General features: G+C 46.0%; 2 protein-coding genes across 2 annotated transcripts; one reads left to right on the top strand and one right to left on the bottom strand.

Annotated features, from left to right (window-relative positions):
* Positions 1 to 5,046: 5,046 nt before the first annotated feature.
* KD926_002132 (putative phosphoglycerate mutase family protein) lies at positions 5,047 to 5,786 on the bottom strand (the record flags this gene model as incomplete). The annotated part of the gene is made up of 3 exons (XM_053093935.1): positions 5,047 to 5,197; positions 5,253 to 5,481; positions 5,567 to 5,786. The coding sequence occupies 3 exons, from the start codon at positions 5,784 to 5,786 to the stop codon at positions 5,047 to 5,049; spliced, it is 600 nt and encodes a 199-aa protein (XP_052951248.1).
* Positions 5,787 to 8,285: 2,499 nt separating this feature from the next.
* Positions 8,286 to 12,642, top strand: KD926_002131 (uncharacterized protein; the record flags this gene model as incomplete). Its single annotated transcript, XM_053093934.1, has 9 exons — positions 8,286 to 8,336; positions 8,416 to 8,550; positions 8,593 to 9,079; positions 9,453 to 9,890; positions 9,939 to 10,067; positions 10,323 to 10,873; positions 11,018 to 11,923; positions 12,050 to 12,463; positions 12,556 to 12,642. The coding sequence occupies 9 exons, from the start codon at positions 8,286 to 8,288 to the stop codon at positions 12,640 to 12,642; spliced, it is 3,198 nt and encodes a 1,065-aa protein (XP_052951247.1).
* Positions 12,643 to 17,548: the final 4,906 nt, after the last annotated feature.

Raw genomic sequence — 17,548 nt, 5'->3', positions numbered from 1 at the left:
GCCCCGGCGTCTGGCTAACTGGCTCGCTGCTGCGGCCAATGATGAATTCCTTGACGAACATAATGACGACAATTTACCTATTTAGGCTTGCTTTTGAGCGGGCTGGGGACCAGCCCTTTCAAAAGGGGGGGGTATTGTGACCTCCTGAAGTTAGGGAACATTCCGGTTAGTTAGTATAGGATCTAGGGACCCTCCGGTAGGCATCCAGGAACCTTCCTGGATGCTCTGCAGGCCTTCCTGCCTGAGGCAGAGCCTCGGGCAGTATATAGAGCCCCTACATCCTCCCTTCCAGATAGCCTTTCTTCCCCATGGGAAAATTCCTTGACTCAGAGTCAGAAACAAACTTGTCTTATATTGAGCTCTTTTGTAGACCGTCACAGAATCTAGGTTCCAATTACTTGTTAAAAAGAACTCTATCTTGTTTGACGGCATTAGAATCGTTCTAATTGCGTAAAGATTATTTTCGATATTATCTGTTTTATTATAATATTTTTTCAGTTTCTCTTTCGCGGCCTCGAAAAAGAAAAACATTAATTGTTTTCAAGAAATCTTCTTTTAACGAAGCTGACGCATCGATATTTCAAAATAATCGAAAAGCTTATTGTAAATCTTAAAAACAAGGTAGATACTCGAGTCTTTAGTACAATAAACTAGCGTAATAAACGTAAAAAAGAGCTAAAGAATATAAAGCAGATAGTCAATCTGTTATTACCTCTCTGTATTCAGTATAAAATGGTATTGATTATAGTCGGAACAGAACTTGTTAAATGCAATATAAAGCTTTTTCGCCCGTTAAAGCATTAGAAATGTCAAATTCTACCGTATACGAACATCCTGGATTAGAAGAAGCTTTAGTATATTACTAGACTGGGTTTTTAGAAAGGCTTCTTTGCGTTAAGGGTTTCCGTTGATATAAACCGCAAGACCTCGAACCTATCAGGAACCAGAATAGTTAGTGTTATTGAAATATAATTCATGATTTATAAATAGAAGTATACCTTGTTCAGAATATCAGCAATCTTATATTTCTGCTGGTGTGTACAAAATAAATGTATATAATCATTAGACTATTCTATTTTAGCGTTATTATTCTTTGGCGAAACCTTAATTTTACTAAATAAATTAACTAGACTCAATTAAATAATATACGCAAGACAGGGCACTTAAACGATCGTAGAATCTGTTTCTATCTGTAGCTTCTTGATTGAATCATTTATTGCTGCAATAAGTATCTTATTGTTAAATGTATTATTAGTTATTACTGCTAGTACTCAATCAGCGATTTAGTACTTCTGTAGGATCTAGAGAACTATGTCCCCGAGGTTCACACCAGTATGAGATCCAGAAATTGGCTCAAACCCAAGTAAGATCTTACGATACTTCCATTCCTGGTCTAGGAAGTATCCTGTAATAGTTATAAATGCGTATTTAAATGGTAAAGTCCAACAGTCAAACGCAATTAACATTTTTGCACTAGATAAGAGCTGTTGTAGTGTCTCTTGTTAATATTCTATAATAAAATTTCGAAGGCGGTCACAAATTATCTTTTTTAATAAAACGTTTGATAGTGTAAGTACAAGCCGTACATAAAAAAGGAAATTATAGAATTCTTAGTACTTAACGAAAAGAAAAGGTAAATGTAATACAATAATTAGGTTTAAAATCTTCTGTTCCCATATTTATTAGATAAAGGTAGGCGCTGGTCTTCTCTCAGCCTAAAAGATAGTTAATTCATTATTAGTATTAACGTTAAATATAGACTATTTCGAATATACCGCGTCACTAAGTAGTTACTGGATATTACCCTTTTTCGTAATTTGCTATCGATATTTTGGCCTATCAAGATGCTTCTGCATCGATAAGTTTCCAGTATAATTTATAGCTGGATGCGTAAAAACTGTACGGTACCGATTGCATATAATATCAGGCTTTCTATCTTTAACATATGTAACTTGTTGAAACCCAGTCTAGCAGTTTGCACGACGGTTAACTTTCTAGTTTAACCGCTTCTTTTTATTAAAATCGGTTTGAAGCTACCATTTAATGAATTCCGCGGATATGTCGATTGTAAAGACGATATACTCGTTAATGCTATCCGGCTTGATTCGCGTAAAGGTGTCTGGGGCCCGAGATCTTGCGCGAGATCGGACTTGATTGTCTAGAAGGTCTGAAAGGTCTAGAACTGAATCAAACTGGCTTTCAGAAGGTAATTGACTCTGGTTTTCGCGTTAGGATAGCGTATCGTCTGGGATAAGGTATTGCAGTGCATCTAGTAGTAACCTTTCGAAGCTAGATAATGCGTAGCCGTAAACGTCGGTAATCTAAGATATAATAAATTCAGTAAACTAGTATAACTTGGGGCGGAAGATAATAAGAGACTTACTGATTATTTTATAGAAGTTACGGAATATTTTTAGGGCATCTATTTGTCCCTGTTCTATATACTCAAATTGATCTATCAACTTTTGTATCTATCTATCTATATCTGATTCGCTAGTATAGTGGATCACTATAGAAACAAATCTCAATAAACCTCAACGAACCTCAACAAACCTCAACAAACCTTAACGAACTTTAACGAGAACCTCATTTACCCGCATAAAACCTCTAAGAGAACCTCAATATAGGAAAAACAGAACGTCCAAGTCCAACAATTAAGATCTTTAAACCGGATTTACGGTATACCTAGATTATCTAACCTAAATTCTTGAAGATAAAGTGATAGAAGAAGACATAACGGTTTAAATAATATAAAATTGAGGGAATTTGAACTGCGTCTTTATAGTTTTCTTAAAAAACAGTAATTTTACTGATGAAGATACACATACTTTACAGTGTCTGCAATATATATATCTATAACTTTACATGCTATTTTATCGATGACCTCTATTGACTACTTACCACGTCAATATCATCAAATATTACCTGTAATTTGTAGCTGACCACGCCTACTGTTTACTTTTGCATGACTATTTCTTTATAATTCATTATGTTGATAGAGTATTCAGTGAAAAGTCTACAAATTGACAAAACAGCTGTAAAAAAGAAAAATAAATTATCAATTTTATCCGGTCAAAAGAGGAAAGGCGTCAAGAAATTATGCATATGTAGGTTTATACGGGTCAATGGAGGTTGAACCTCAACGAACCTCTGGAGGTTAATGGGCGGTTGGAGGTTAGGAAGGTTGGAACCTCACCTCAGGAGGTGAGGTTCGAGGTTCCGGAGTAGGGACCCATGCGGAGGTTCAAAGCCAGGTCTACATTCAGCCATCAAGCAGAGAATCAGGAGCTATTACAGATGCTATTTTCAATTTCGTTTCCTCTGAATTTATTTCCACGAGACTCACCCATTTACTATCTAATTATTTGTTACTATTACTCATTATTCTTACCTCGCCTTATTTTAAATCTTAATTCTACTTACTCGTAGTGGTAGGGATCCTCTGCTGCTGGCTCAGAACCAGATCAGCCGGCTACAGAGCATCCAAACTCAGCTTGAGAGCCTGCGAGATCAGCTCACAACTCTGAGAGACGGCGTGAGTCGCACAGGACCATAACAGACCGGTCAGTGACTAACATAGGGCCTGCTATAGTTATTCAATGTCAGCGCAGTCATCGAATCCAGAGCGGCTACCGAGCTCGGAGAGAATGACAAGCTTCTCACGTACGTGAGCATAGTCTATCTGCCTCTTAACTTCTGCGCAGCTCTCTGGAGCATAGACCTTAGCTACCACCCAGTTGTCTTCACACTCGTCATAGTGCTGCTCTCAACTGCGACGTACCTGATTGTGATAAATCTTAACAAACTCGTCCGCTCGGGCCGGGCTGTGTACACACAAAGTAGAAACCAATGCCACCCCTCCGGACTCTTCTCTATATTTTATCGAGTAGAGAAGTAGAGACAATAGCCACATAATGGCTCTGAATGTAAGCGTCGCTCACAAGATCAACATGATCATCGCTAACGGGTCTAGGCTCGTGCTTTTCAGGATGTCGACATCAAGAGGTTGAAAGTGAAGGAGATTGATGGTCAGAGTGCTTAAAGACCCGGGCGCTTTTTGGTCTCCCTCGCTTCATTGTAGCGTGATTTGCAAAAACAAAACCAATTGGCCGGATAAACTTTAACAGACTGCAGCACTGACGGTACAGGACTGTAGTTTATGTTATCTCCTGAGCCAAGGACTTCCCGATACGGACTTCCGATACGAACTTCCCAGTACGGAAAACCCATCCTGAATGCATTCCTGCCTGAGGCAGAGCCTCAGTTAGTACATAGAGGCCTTGGATTCTCGCTCCTAGATAGCCTTTCTTCTCCATGGGAAAATTCCTTGACTACGAGTCATAAACAAACTAGTCTTTTACTAGGCTCCTTTGTAGACCGTCACAAGCTGTTCCTTGCGGCGAGCTCGATATCGTTTGGCTCGACGAGCATTAAATGTACGGCGGTAAAGAATACTGGTATCATCTCGCTTATCATTAGCGAAACGGAATTGTAGTAAATTGTTTATGGTTACGTTGTAGTCTGTTATCTGTTAGAGAATCTGTTATGGTATTGCCCCTAAAAGTGCCTATTCTATTCTAACGCTAATCCCGAACAGGAAATCATTACGTTACACTAACTCGAGATAGGAAATCGTCACGCTCTTGGCGAATACTACAAATCACGACGAGTTCGACAGCAAAGTTCATTATCAACTTATACTGAAATGATATATTATAGATAGAGAAACCTTAAGAAAGAGTTTATGAAGACGTCCGATTGATGGTACTCTGTAAAATTGCCTTTATTGTCCCAATTTCTAAGTTGGGACATAGTCATGGAGCCTGGCAGGAGCGGCGTTGTATTTAGTATACCAATTCCACAAGATGCAATCTGCAAAGAACCAAATATAACGGCAAGAGTAAGGAACGTAAGTATACGAGTATATTGTACTTTGTCTACAGGTAGAGATGTGGTGGCCTGTAAGCAAAACATTAAGGCTACTAAACAGAAGTCTTAGGACTAACAATGCCCTCGAGGAAGAGGAATGTACTATACAACTCTACCTTACTCATCATCCTCATCGTCCTCACCATCCTCATCGTCCTTACCACCCTTATCGTCCTTACCACCCTTATCGTCCACCCCGGGGCAGTGCTCACTGGTGATCTCAGTAATGTTGGAATATGGCGAAGGATCGGTCCAGATCAGATCAAAACTACAAACACAATCAGCATCGGTATGCGTAAAGAGAATCGAAGAATGGAACTTACCTTTCACTGGGGTACTCCGGCGCATCGTCGTCGCCAAGCTCCGCCACAATATCTGTTAATCTCTTATGTTCCCAGCATATTAGGATGTTGCCCTTTCCGTCATACTCATTGACGGCATCTTTGACACATCCAGCGTCATCTCGATCACAGGAAGTATCTACAGTGAGACCTAGATCTTCGGCAAGAGGATGGACTGTATCGTAGGGACGGGCCCGCTTGCCATCTGTTACTCGTAGTCCGCATTAGTGAATTGTTTCTGGTATTTCCGTGCCTAGACTACGCTAGACTAGCATAGAGGATGAGACAATGTATACTTTTCTTGGGCTTCTGCGCCATGATATATCCAATCTGGTATGGGGAATCCCCGCCAAAGACGTTCCTCAGGCATTGCGACCGCTTGAGGCCTTGAGCATTGAGACCAGTACCACCGTCACTGGGCTTCTCGCCATGACGGATCAAATACACAGTTGGAGAGGCCGCGGAGAGACCCACACTAGCCAGGAAGCCTAAGGAAAGTAGCCATTTGGAATACATGACTGGATCGAGTGGGGGATGACTTTCCGATAGGGATGACAGGAACAATAGTGATACAACGACAAAAATAAAGAACGCTGAATTATAAGTCAACTGTCTTGTTTATATGCTCTGGAGGGAAAGGCAGCCCCCACGTGTATACGGCGTGGTGTAACATTGGTCTGCGCCTACGCTCGCTGTGTCCCGGTTCCTGTAGCTCTACTTGGCCATGATCGGCGAGGAACTGCTTGAATTGGGTCCGTATAGGAGAAAAAAGTCACATCCATCACTTCTAGTCAGACACCATAGCAGAATGGCCAATCCTTGCTGGTCAGCTTGCAGATCACCTTGTAACGTTCATCGGAAGAGACTGTTTACCCGTGCCCCTTTTCTTCTGTTGGATTGGCTGCTCCGATATTGCCTTAGTCAACATCTGTAACTATTGGTTAGTTGTTTAAGTTAGCCTGGTTCGCGGGTGCATCTATACCCCTGACATCTTCATTCCTCTCGGGCCGCGATTATCTTCCGCGATTATCTTCCGTGATCGGTGTTTCACTTTCTAGAATGTGAACAGACAATCACCGGGCTCCTAGGATAATTGATTGGAAATAGTATATTTTAATCATTATATTGTTTCCGAAACACCTACCCACAAATGACGAGCAATATGGCATTGAACCAAAATATTAGATCGCTATAGTTGTCCAGAGTACGTGGCGGACTCGCAGTATTCGAGGACAAAACGGCGTGTTTCTAAATTCATATCAATGTTTCGGAAACTTTACTAGCTAACTAGGGCCTTGGTATGTAGATTTCTCCACAATTTAATCAGTTCTAGTTATTGGCTGTTAAGGCGGTATTGAATTCCGTATTTTTGCGAGGGGTCAAACATGGAAGACGCCTGCTTAGATTCAGCCGAAAAAAGCTTGCCGGAGACGTTTTACAAGATCGTTAACTGATTTTCGAAAGAGCAACTTCGGAAAAATCGAAAAAACCGCATAAGCCAACAAAATTAGATGCGACGCCCCTCTCGGAAATCTTCTTCGCGAGGACTGTTCAGACGAGGAGAATAACCAGAAGGTGCCAGTTCCTGATAGCTTGAAAGAAACACAGTAGCCACCTTGAGCGTGTCGCCGAGGACCCAGGCGGGCGGTGGCGGGCGGCAGGAAAACGGTACTGGTACCCCGCTTGCCGTCTGATGTACGGAGGACTTCATTGCGAATGTATGGATTGATTATGAAAAACAACAACTTCGACGCGAATCAAATTTTTGAAATTACTCAACCACCACGACAGTTACAGCCTTTAGAGTCGACCAGTTTGTCAATAACTCCAGCCGCTATCGAATGATTCTATCTTTATAGGAGATTTCGAGATAGTTGGGGCGAAAACCCTGTAGCCGGCCCTTTCAGGGGTTCCCGAGGCGGCAAACTCACTAAACCAAAACTTTCTTACCTGCGTACTGAACCTTTATGCCGACGCGAAATCGTTCATTTCGCACAACGAGCAGGCCAGAAAACAGCTACCAAAGTCTGTTATCGACTTCTTCGACCAGGTAGTTACCTACTGCGGTTTCATGTAACGACGGATATTCTCGATAGGAATGCTCATTTAGGCCCTGAGCTGGCTTCGATCAAGTAAACCCTTTAGAACGTCTAACAACATACCTACGGTACCCAGTCAAGCATTCGGAACCAGAGCTACCAATCTTGGGCCTCTGTAGTCAGGAATGCGCCTCTTCCAGCCCATACGATTTTTACTCACGATTCTTCCAGTACCGCCCCGGCCACCCCGTCAGAGCTCAGCAAGGACCGCGAAGTAATCGTTAAACTGCGAGATACTGGTACCCAGAAGACCTACCGAAAGAAGTTATCAGCAGAGATAAAGGAAAAGGCAGAGAGTACAAAAAAAAGAGCTGCAGCAACGATTCTAACGCTCTCTCTGGTAAAAACCCGATTCGTTTCCGCTAGGCAACTGCGCTCGGGAGATCTTAGCCTGGCTTTACGTACTGCTGCGGAAGCCGAGACTGCCAGGATTTACGATAAATGGGCGAATCTTATGTTAAGGGAGACTACCCTGCGACGCCCTACATAGGGCGTGGTAGTCCATGGCATCCCGATCAAGTCAATCTAGGACCTGAGTGATCAGGGCGAACAGGACTGAGTAACCAGCGAGTTACTCAACAAAAATAGAGAGGTTTAGAACTAGAAACCCGATATCAAACGCGTGGCCTGGCTTATTTATCCCTCTAATTATAAGAACTAGAAATCTTCCGTTTATCGAATTCTCTGACCCGAGGCATGCAAACGAGGCAATCATAAAAGGGACTATTTAGGCTAGCGATAGCCGGATAACTGTTTTATACGATAGGAACGCGCGGATTCGGCGATACTTCAAATGTCAGCAATATAGACATATAGGAATCGTTTGTTTAAATAAAATAACCTGCGGCCTCTGTGCCGAAGGCCACGAGACCCGATCTTGCGTACAGAGGTCTGCTACCGGTAGCCAGGGACGCAAATGCGCTGGGTGCGGCGAGGCGCACGCCGCCTAGTCAAGAGTTTATACGAGGTACGTAACGGAACAGGAACGGGTGTAAACTGTAGCTTAATATTAGCAGTCCTTATACTGTATCCCGCTTTATCTACAGGATTATCCTTCCGTGGGTAGCGATACGGAGACCTCTGGCCCGCCTAACAGCGAAGAGCGGGCTGCGGGATCTGAGAGACAGAGAGAAAGATGGACCCGGTCAACCAGCCAGCTAGTAAAACGGAATCGTTTTACAGTAAGATTTCAAAAAGGATCTATACTGTTTTATAGCTCGCAGGAGCTTGTTCTTGTGCAACAAGAAGAGGCCCTAATAAACCTAAACCCGGAGATAAACGTAGACCCTATCTCGTCCGAGACAGAACCGTCGATTGCCCAGCAAATTAACATGATTAGCGAACCGGAGACGCCTGCACCAGTGACTCCTACCCCCAGGGGTCGTATCCTGAGCAAGAGGCGCCCCTTCAGCGTCACTTCCTTGCGGGCAACGAGGCAAAACGCTAGATACCAGGTAACGCAGGAAGCCGTTTCCTTTGCCATTTCGCCTACTACAGGGGACACCTCTCCAGCGAAGAGGACCCGAAGCAAGCAGCCAACCTACCGAAGACAATCAATATTAACTAGCGATATTACTAGCGATAACGCAGTAACAGCCCTCCTAAAATCGCCGGAAACATCTCTTATCCCTACACTTACCCCCTCAGGGCATTCGACTACGATCGTCTTGGCCGAGAATAACACGCTTGCCCGCTCAGTATCAAGGAAACGTACTAGAGATTGTTACCATGAATAGGCCCTTACACGTGCTTCAATACAATGTAAATCGATCAAAGGATAGGGTGATGGCCCAGTTCCTCCAGGACCCTGCGGTCCTGGGGGCTGATATTGTCTTCATACAAGAACCATGGGACAACCCCTTTCAGGATTTAACCTATTATCTAGCCAAAGCAATATACCAGCTTCTATACCCGACACGGACGGATATAGGGGACGAGCGGGCACGCGTGTACCTCTTTATTTCGCGACAAACCGACTCTAACACCTGGAAATATATATCCCATTCGAGAGATATTCAAGAGCTTGATTTGACTGATACTGATGGCAAGCGGCTTCGCATCTTCAATATATATAATTGACCAGTCGAGGGTGGCACAGGCACTTTAGGCCTGATCAATGATCTCACTACTAACAATACTAACGACTACGTTTTCCTACTGGGGGACTTCAACCTTTATTACCCGGCCTGGGGCGGCGAGAATGCCGCCCGAGATACCCTTTCTAACCAGTTACTTGATTTAAACGATAGAAGGTACCTAGATCTCTGGCTAGAGCCGGGCATCACTACCAGAGACGAAGCCGGAGCGAAGACTACGATTAACCTGGTCCTCGGCTCGCATGACCTGACCCCTAGGCTCGTTGCCTGCGAGGTCAACGAGCGAGTCCACGCAGACTCGGACCACTATCCTATACGAACTCTTCTGGATATCAGCACTAAAACCCCTGAGGCACAGCTCCGAAGGAACTGGAAAGCCTGTAGTGTCAAGGACCTGCAGAGTTTCGTGGACCTTAACCTACAGAGTAAGGCCTTTCCCTTACAAACGAAATAGCATATTGAGCTCGCTATAGAATACCTTATCGAGACAGTCAATCAAGGAATTGCTGCCTCCACCCCGTGGGCGAAGCCCAGCAAGTGGGCGAACCCTTCATTTAAAGCAGAATGCCGCGAAATGATCAAGATTACCCGGAAATTCCGGCGTGAGTACACGGAATCAGTTATTGCGAACGGCCCTGCCGACCCTACTACAGGCCTCCGGTAGGAACGATACACTAAAGTCAGAAACCGCAAAGGAAAGGTGTTAGCTAAGGTACTGCGCCAGGGCCACCGTTCCTGGGTCCGCAAGGCTACCGAATCAGGCCCTCGAGGCATGTAGAGGGCAGCTAAGTGGGCAAGAAGCAGGGAGGCTCGCAGAGGCCTCATACCTACGCTAATAACGGATGACGGGCTCGCAGAGACCGCAGAACAGAAAGTAGAGGCATTTCGTAAAGCCTTTTTTCTCGAGCCACCCCCGGCCGACCTCTCTGACATCTCTACGGCCCGGATATCCCCCCAGATTGATTTCCCGGACCTTACCGAGTACGAGGTACTCCGTTGCATCAGACGGGCGCCTCCCGATAAAGTATCAGGACCGGATGGCATCCCTAATAAGGTCTGGCACTGGCTGGATAAGGTCTCCTCCTTCCTCGCTCTATTAACGCAGATATTCAACGCGTACCTACGTCTTGGGCACAATCCGGAATACTTTCAGCAATCGACTACTGTAATGCTGCATAAAACAGCCTCTCGGGACTATCGCCTCGCCAAATCCTACCGACCTATAGCGCTCCTGAATACCCTCAGTAAGATCCTGGAGGCCGTAGCTACAGTACGGATCGCCTGGGCCCTGGAGGAGCGTAATCTCCTACTCAGGAGCCATTTAGGGGGCCGCAGGGGCATCTCAGTCGACCACCTGATCCAGTTGCTTCTTGACCAGATCTTTGAGAGCTGGGGCAAGGGCCGGAAAGTCAGTATGCTACTCCTAGACGTAGCTGGCGCCTTCGACAATGTCTCGCATATACGGCTCCTCCACAATCTACGTATGTTAGGGCTCGACTTCTTTACTGGCTAGCTCGGATCTTTCCTATCAAACCGATCTACAAGGTTGCAGTTTCCCGGATATCTCAGTAACCTTATTCCAACCCCTACCGGTATCCCCCAGGGGTCCCCTATATCGCCGATCTTATTCTTCCTTTTTAACACCCCCCTTATTCGCGCCCTATTAATTGACGGTATCGAGGCCCTTCGGATCCATCCACCCCTCCTGGAGGGAGACAAGACGGTCCCCTACGGGTGGATTGACGATGTTGCTACCCTGGCCATCTCGGATAGCTACGCGGTCAACCAGCGTCTTCTAAAGAGGGCCCTGGATAAGGCCGCGGTATGGTCAAGGCAACATTCGTCCAAATTTGCCCCCGATAAGTTCGAACTCATCCATTTCAAGAATCCGCTTCGCCCTGATCCTGCGGTAGAACGACCCGTACCGCAGGAATATATATATACCGAGCCGTGGCAGGGAGAGGACCCAGAGGTTGACAACTGGGATCCCCCAGTGGAGTACGCCAAATACCTAGGAATCTGGCTCGATAGGACCCTTTCGTTCGACACTCACAGGGCCAAGGCCCTTGCTAAGGCGAACAGGACCTTGGAAGCCCTCCGCAGCATCTCAGGCTCGACCTGGGGGACCTCCCTGCTGAACATGCGCCGCATCTACCTAGCAGTGGTAGTCCCTCAGCTGCTCTACAGGGCGGCTGCCTGGTATAGCCCTACGAGCCAGACAGTCAACTACAAGAAGCTCCAGAAGACGGTCAATGAATTTCAGAAAATTCAAACCCGCGCAGCTATTCTTATCAGTGGCGTATTCCGTAACACGGCCTCAGCTGCACTAGAGGTAGAGCTTTACCTTCCCCCTATACGAATACAGATGCAACAAGCCATTCAGGAAACGGCCATTCGGATCCAAACCGGGCCGGCCATGGCCTGCCCCCGGGGGCTGCGCTGGGAAAGGTTAAAGGAGGTATTCAAGGCCTCCGGATACTCTCCGATGGAGGCGCTGAAGTGGAAGAAAACAGGCCCGCTATATGGATACGGCAGCAGGCAAGAGGAGTAGAAGACCAGACGGGCTCATGTATTGGCCCCGTAGGAGTTGCCCCTGAGGTGCATCATTGAGGGGGCAGAGGAAGCAGTTCAGACCCACGATAGAGTCTGCCGCGAGGACCGACAGATCTGGTATACAGATGGAAGCAGCTATCAGGGGATGATCGGAGCCGCCGCGGTCTCTATTCGAGCAGGCAAGACCGCCAGGAAATACCTAGGAACGGAACTGGACTCTACGGTCTACGTTGGGGAATTGGAAGGGACCCGAATGGCCCTAGATCAGGCAAAGCCTATCCCGATCACGGTTTTCTCAGACAGTCAGGCGGCTATTCAAGCCGTGCGCAACCCTGGCCGGCCATCGGGCCAGTACGCATTGCGGGCTATTTATGAGAGGATCAGGACCCTGCGGAGCGAGGGCCTAGAGGATGCTGAATTACGCTGGATTCCCGCTCACATCGGGGTATGTCACACCCGCAGGCGATTCGCTACGTCGCCAAATTTATGCAACAAACAGGCCTCTTTCAACAATTCCTATTCGCTCGACTGGACGAGGAGGACGACGAGGAGGCTCCAGAACCTACCAACCTGCTAGAAGGGCTCGAACTAGGCGAGGAAGACGATGGTTACATGGAACTCTAGGGGGTGGCCTGGGTCAGGCCGCTACCAGTGACGCATACCACTCACGAATCACCTATATAGAACGAGGCGGAAGGAGAGACAGTGTCAGGAGACGTAATGGGCTGCAGGCGAGTGGCAGCCGGTTTAGTTGCGTTGCTTTATGATTTATCTACTTCGTTTGTGGGTTTATATGGCGTAAGGGCTCGAGATTCTGCTTCATTCGGCGAAGCGCCTGCATAGCCTGTCGTTTCAATAGATAGGCTCCATCAGGTTAATAGAATTTTGATTGATTGATTGATTGATATTAGGTATGCAAAACGGCAGAAGACCATCAACGAATTCGAACGAATCAAGACGCGGGCGGCAATACTTATTAGTGGAGCATTCAGAAATACTGCTTCTGTAGCTCTAAGAACAGAGCTGTTCCTGCCTCCGGTCCGCCTACACATGCAACAGATGATTGAGGAGACTGCAATCCGGATACAGACCGGACCGGTTATGGCCTGTCCCCGGGGGGTAGTCAAGAAGAGGAGCTCGGCGGAGATAAAACGGTCAGGGTGGTCCCCCATGGAGGCGCTGAGGTGGAGGAAGGGGGGCCCCCTATGGAAGCAAACACTCGTACGCCTCGCTAAGGCGGCAGACTAAAGCAGACGTCATAACTGCTCTTCAAAGATATTGGCAGTCTACGGCCCCTCAATCCTACCAAGACCTTTGGATTACCAACTTCCCTAGATGCCCTGCAGAGCTAAAGCTCCCAAGACCACTCCTAGCACGGATTCTAACTGCTCGTACGGGCTACGGAGACTTCGCAGCCTACCACGAACGGTTCAATCATGAAAATGCCTATCTTTTCTGTCGCTGCGGTTCAAGAAAGACTACATTACATTTCCTCTTCTGCCATATAGCAAAGAGGCGCCTGCCCCGACCTCCAGGGTCCCCTTCTAATATAATCCCTTACCTGCTTGGCACCCCTAAAGGCGCAACCGAGCTGGCTGCGTGGCTTTCAGAAACTCGTTTCTTTGAAGATATATGCACCCGGCATCCATTACCTCAGCTAGACTGAGACCCCCCCCCACCAAAAAAAAAGATAGAGGTAGTAGGATAGGTCATAGAGATTAGGAGGACCTCTGCAGCTGGCATTAACTTCTGCCTGATCCACAGGCTCTGCTTCTTGACTGCAGCAGCTATTTAAAGCGCTAAAGTCCCTTATTCTGTACTTAGAACTAGAACTAGAACTAGTTAGTGATGCCCAGGGCTTACCCCCTGGCGGCCTTTGCCCCAACAGGGGACGGTAGGACACGTGCTTAGGCGGTGTCACACGGCCATAAAATACAACCAAAAAAAAAAATAACTAACTAAAGCACTAAAGCTTAATAAAAGTTGTGTTGATTTGCACTACCCCTCGGCAGGGCAATTCTAGACAATGAAACATTTGATGTTCATGCCCTTCAAGATAATCTTCCGATCTTTTGCATGATTCCAATATTAACGTCCAGAATTGATACATTGATCATTTCCTAAACACTGATTTTCCCAGAGTGCTCGTAATCCGCATGTGGGCGCCAAGGTACTTAAACTCTTTCTCGAATGGGACAAGGAAAGAAAATACAATTAATTCGAAGAGCTTCAGGCACAGGCAGAGGAACACAATATTCTGAAGTGTCCTAAATTGTCCTAATACAGGCATCATATGCTCCAGCGACCGGCGAGAGCCGAAAACAAGTTCAGACTACAACTGATAGGATATCCACAATAGCAGCGATATTGGCGCCACAAAAAAGGCGCCAACAGACCATGCTGTATCCCAACCGAAAAGGAACCTAGCAGCAACAACCACGCCTGGCAATATAGCGACTAACAAAGACAAAGTGACCTGACGCATATCTAATGTCCAACCTTCGCCGATTACTATTCCTCTGAATCCGATATCTCTCAAAGCTGGACAGTGTTAACTGTTCCAAGTCTCCGTTAGGCCCAGGACATCCCTATCATATTTATGTTAGAATTTGCGTCACTTGAGATGGCTTTAGTTATCGCTCTGTATCGCTCACCGGTAACTGTACAGAAGGTTTTCTTTTTCGAGAAAGTCATTCAAAGCAGCAAGGCCGGGGTTGGAGAAGGCGTATTTCATCAGGTGCAGTGTATCCAAGTGTAAAATATTCCGTCTAGCAGTACTATTTGTTTCTTCTGGGCATTCCCTAGCATCATCGAAGCATGGCAAACAAGAAAAACATTTGCAACCATAGCTACATTCCACAGTTCCCGTGTGACGATCGTAAAAGCAGTCCGATATGGGAACACAGTTATCTAGAGTCAGTTGCAATTCTTTTCTCTCGGCGGGAACGTCGCGTTCCGTATATTTCGTATACATCCCAATATATTCGCAATTCTCTCGGTCTTTCGAGGCCTCCTTCGATCCCAGAAGTGAGATCTTGGTGTGGTAATCAGTGATCCTTCTCAGAATGACAAGATTCCAAAACAAACCTTGGCAGCGTCAACTCATGTGACACTATATCCCGGCAGACGTTTCCTCTAATATCTTCTGCGCGCGTACCAAGCTCTGTGTATCTCTTTCCATGTTTCTATTTCATCTTCCGAGTTTGAAATTGGTACAGGCAATATTGAACAACGGGAGCTTTCGCCCCAGCACAATAGAACCATAGGAGATCCATTTTCTAGAGACATTGAGCTTAACACCCTTTTCAAGGCTTCTACCCGTATATTATGTTTCTTCTTCAGGGTATCATGTTTCTTCTCCCAGTTATCAAAAGTGGGCATAGTTGATCTATATGAGCCTGTGTTGTCTTCTTCTCTATATTCCTCGCGTTCGTTATTACATTCGTCGACTCTAGCGGCACCAGGGCGGTCTTTGGGCAAAATGGATTCTTGAATACGGGTGCGACTATCTCGTAGAAATTTGGACCTGCGTCTGTATAGAGTAGTATCTTTCGGGAGTAGAGTTGGAACTAATCCGGGTAAAGCATTGTTCGTGATAGGCAAGAATGGCTGATCTTGGAGGAGAAAGGAAAATAATCTAGTAAAAAGTTGTTGTCTAATGTCAAGGTGCTGTCTCTGTGTAGGACGGAGATCTAAGATTAGGTTATATGCTTGATCGTCTGTACAGTTATCTGAAGTTTTTCGTGCTGGTAATGTAACTTTGGGGGGAGGCTGAAGATAATACATTTTCATCGATGAACCAGATTTGTAAGAGTTCTAGGTTGAATATAAATATCACGAATTATCAGCCTTGTCGAGAAAGCCTTGAGGCTGTGTCACCAGAGATTGCTTCGTGGTGTACGTTGATTGGCTCGTGTACTTGCAATAATGCAGTCATGTTACTGTCTGCCTTGGGCTCATTGCATAATTAGGCTGCAGGGATTATTGCGGTCGGCAGCCCGAAAGCTTTAACGCAGATTTCTGGTGCAGAGGGTGGTGGTGTAATAATTTCCAACGGGATTCATTATCCATGGGTTTACCCTGCCTTGTCCAGTCGAAGATGTCAAATCACCCGCTTTCCCACCACATCGTTCCATCCCGCTTCAGCGGCTACGCATATATGCGCAGCTGGCGAAAGTCTACCGCTGCAAGGCTACAAAACCACCTTGACTAAATATATGAATGACAAGGCCGCGATGATCAGAACTCCTACCTGGATAATACGCGGAATTTAATCTCTGAAGCTTGGAATGTTCCCTACAATGACGTGGGCTTTGCGCTAAGCGTCGCGGAAGGCGTATCGACGGTTCTTGAGTCTCTGTCGTGGGGGGAAAGTGATGATGCCTGTGTTCATGCAGACGAGTTTCCCAGCCTGGTCGGACCATTTGCTCTGGGGCAGCAGCAACGCCAGCAAACTCAGTCCGGTCAGGTCCACTCTGATGACTAAAAAAATTCCCCTAACTAACATGGTCCGTTACTATCGGGGGGATAATCTGAAAGAGACGGTTAATGCCAGAACACGTGTTATTGCGGTCAGCTACGTCTCGTATCTCGATAGCACTCGCGTCGATGTATCACTGTTTCGAGAGCTAGCCGACTCTGCTGGAGTTATCCTGCTTGTTGATTTCACTCAAGCTGCAGGCTATGCTCCCATTGATGCATCTATTGCGGATTTTGCCTTTTCTGCCTGTTATAAGTGGCTACTTGGCACGACTGGAGTCGCGATAGCGTTCTGGAATCAAAAAAGAATGCTAAATTGGGGTGGCACTCCCTTTCTCTGGGAGCGGTTCGACCGAAGTGGGAAACAAGTTGTGGAAAAAATACCGCTGCACTAAAAAGGGTCAACCCTTAGTAGTAAGGGCTTATTTCTAGTGCATATCCGCGGCGACACAAGTCAAATCGATGTTCGCAGTGATGCAATGTGCTTTAGTCGAGGAAATCCTGCCCATCTCCCTATTTATATTTTGCAAGAAGGGCTCGGATTTTTGAGGCAGTAGGATAGTAACGATGTTCTAATCCACGTCCATGTTTTGACAACAACGCTTCTCAAAAGGTTACAGTTAGAAGAGATCCTATCCTCCACACCATTGCAGAAGGCCAAACATGGCGTGAGTGTAACTATCTATTGTGAGGGGGCCTCGGAAATCGTGAAAGAGATGACTAAAGTCGGTGTTTATGCGTGGTGTGGTCAAGGTAGAGTACGGTTTAGCTTTCACGGTTATAACTGTCTTCAGGACGTCAACCGTATCATGGATGTATTTCATTCTTTGTGGAAATAGTCCAATGGAAGAAGATTTAAGATGTAGACTACTGTGGTTTAATGTCAGTCATTTCGACACAGAAATTCAAGTGAAGATACATTCAAAGATATAATCTCAAAATCCCCCTTGTCTGATGGGTGTACAGGTAGCGCTGTGATAGTAGCAGCTTCTCATCGTTCACGGAATTCTCCTTAGTAACGTAACTTTTCGTTAGAAATGGGAAGTATGGT

The sequence above is a fragment of the Aspergillus affinis genome (genome assembly GCF_023601865.1).
Source record: "Aspergillus affinis strain CMG 70 chromosome Unknown NODE_144_length_85420_cov_98_805432, whole genome shotgun sequence".
In the NCBI taxonomy this organism is placed as follows: domain Eukaryota; kingdom Fungi; phylum Ascomycota; class Eurotiomycetes; order Eurotiales; family Aspergillaceae; genus Aspergillus; species Aspergillus affinis.
Note: the sequence above shows the minus strand (reverse complement) of the source record. Positions and strands in the feature narration are given on the sequence as shown.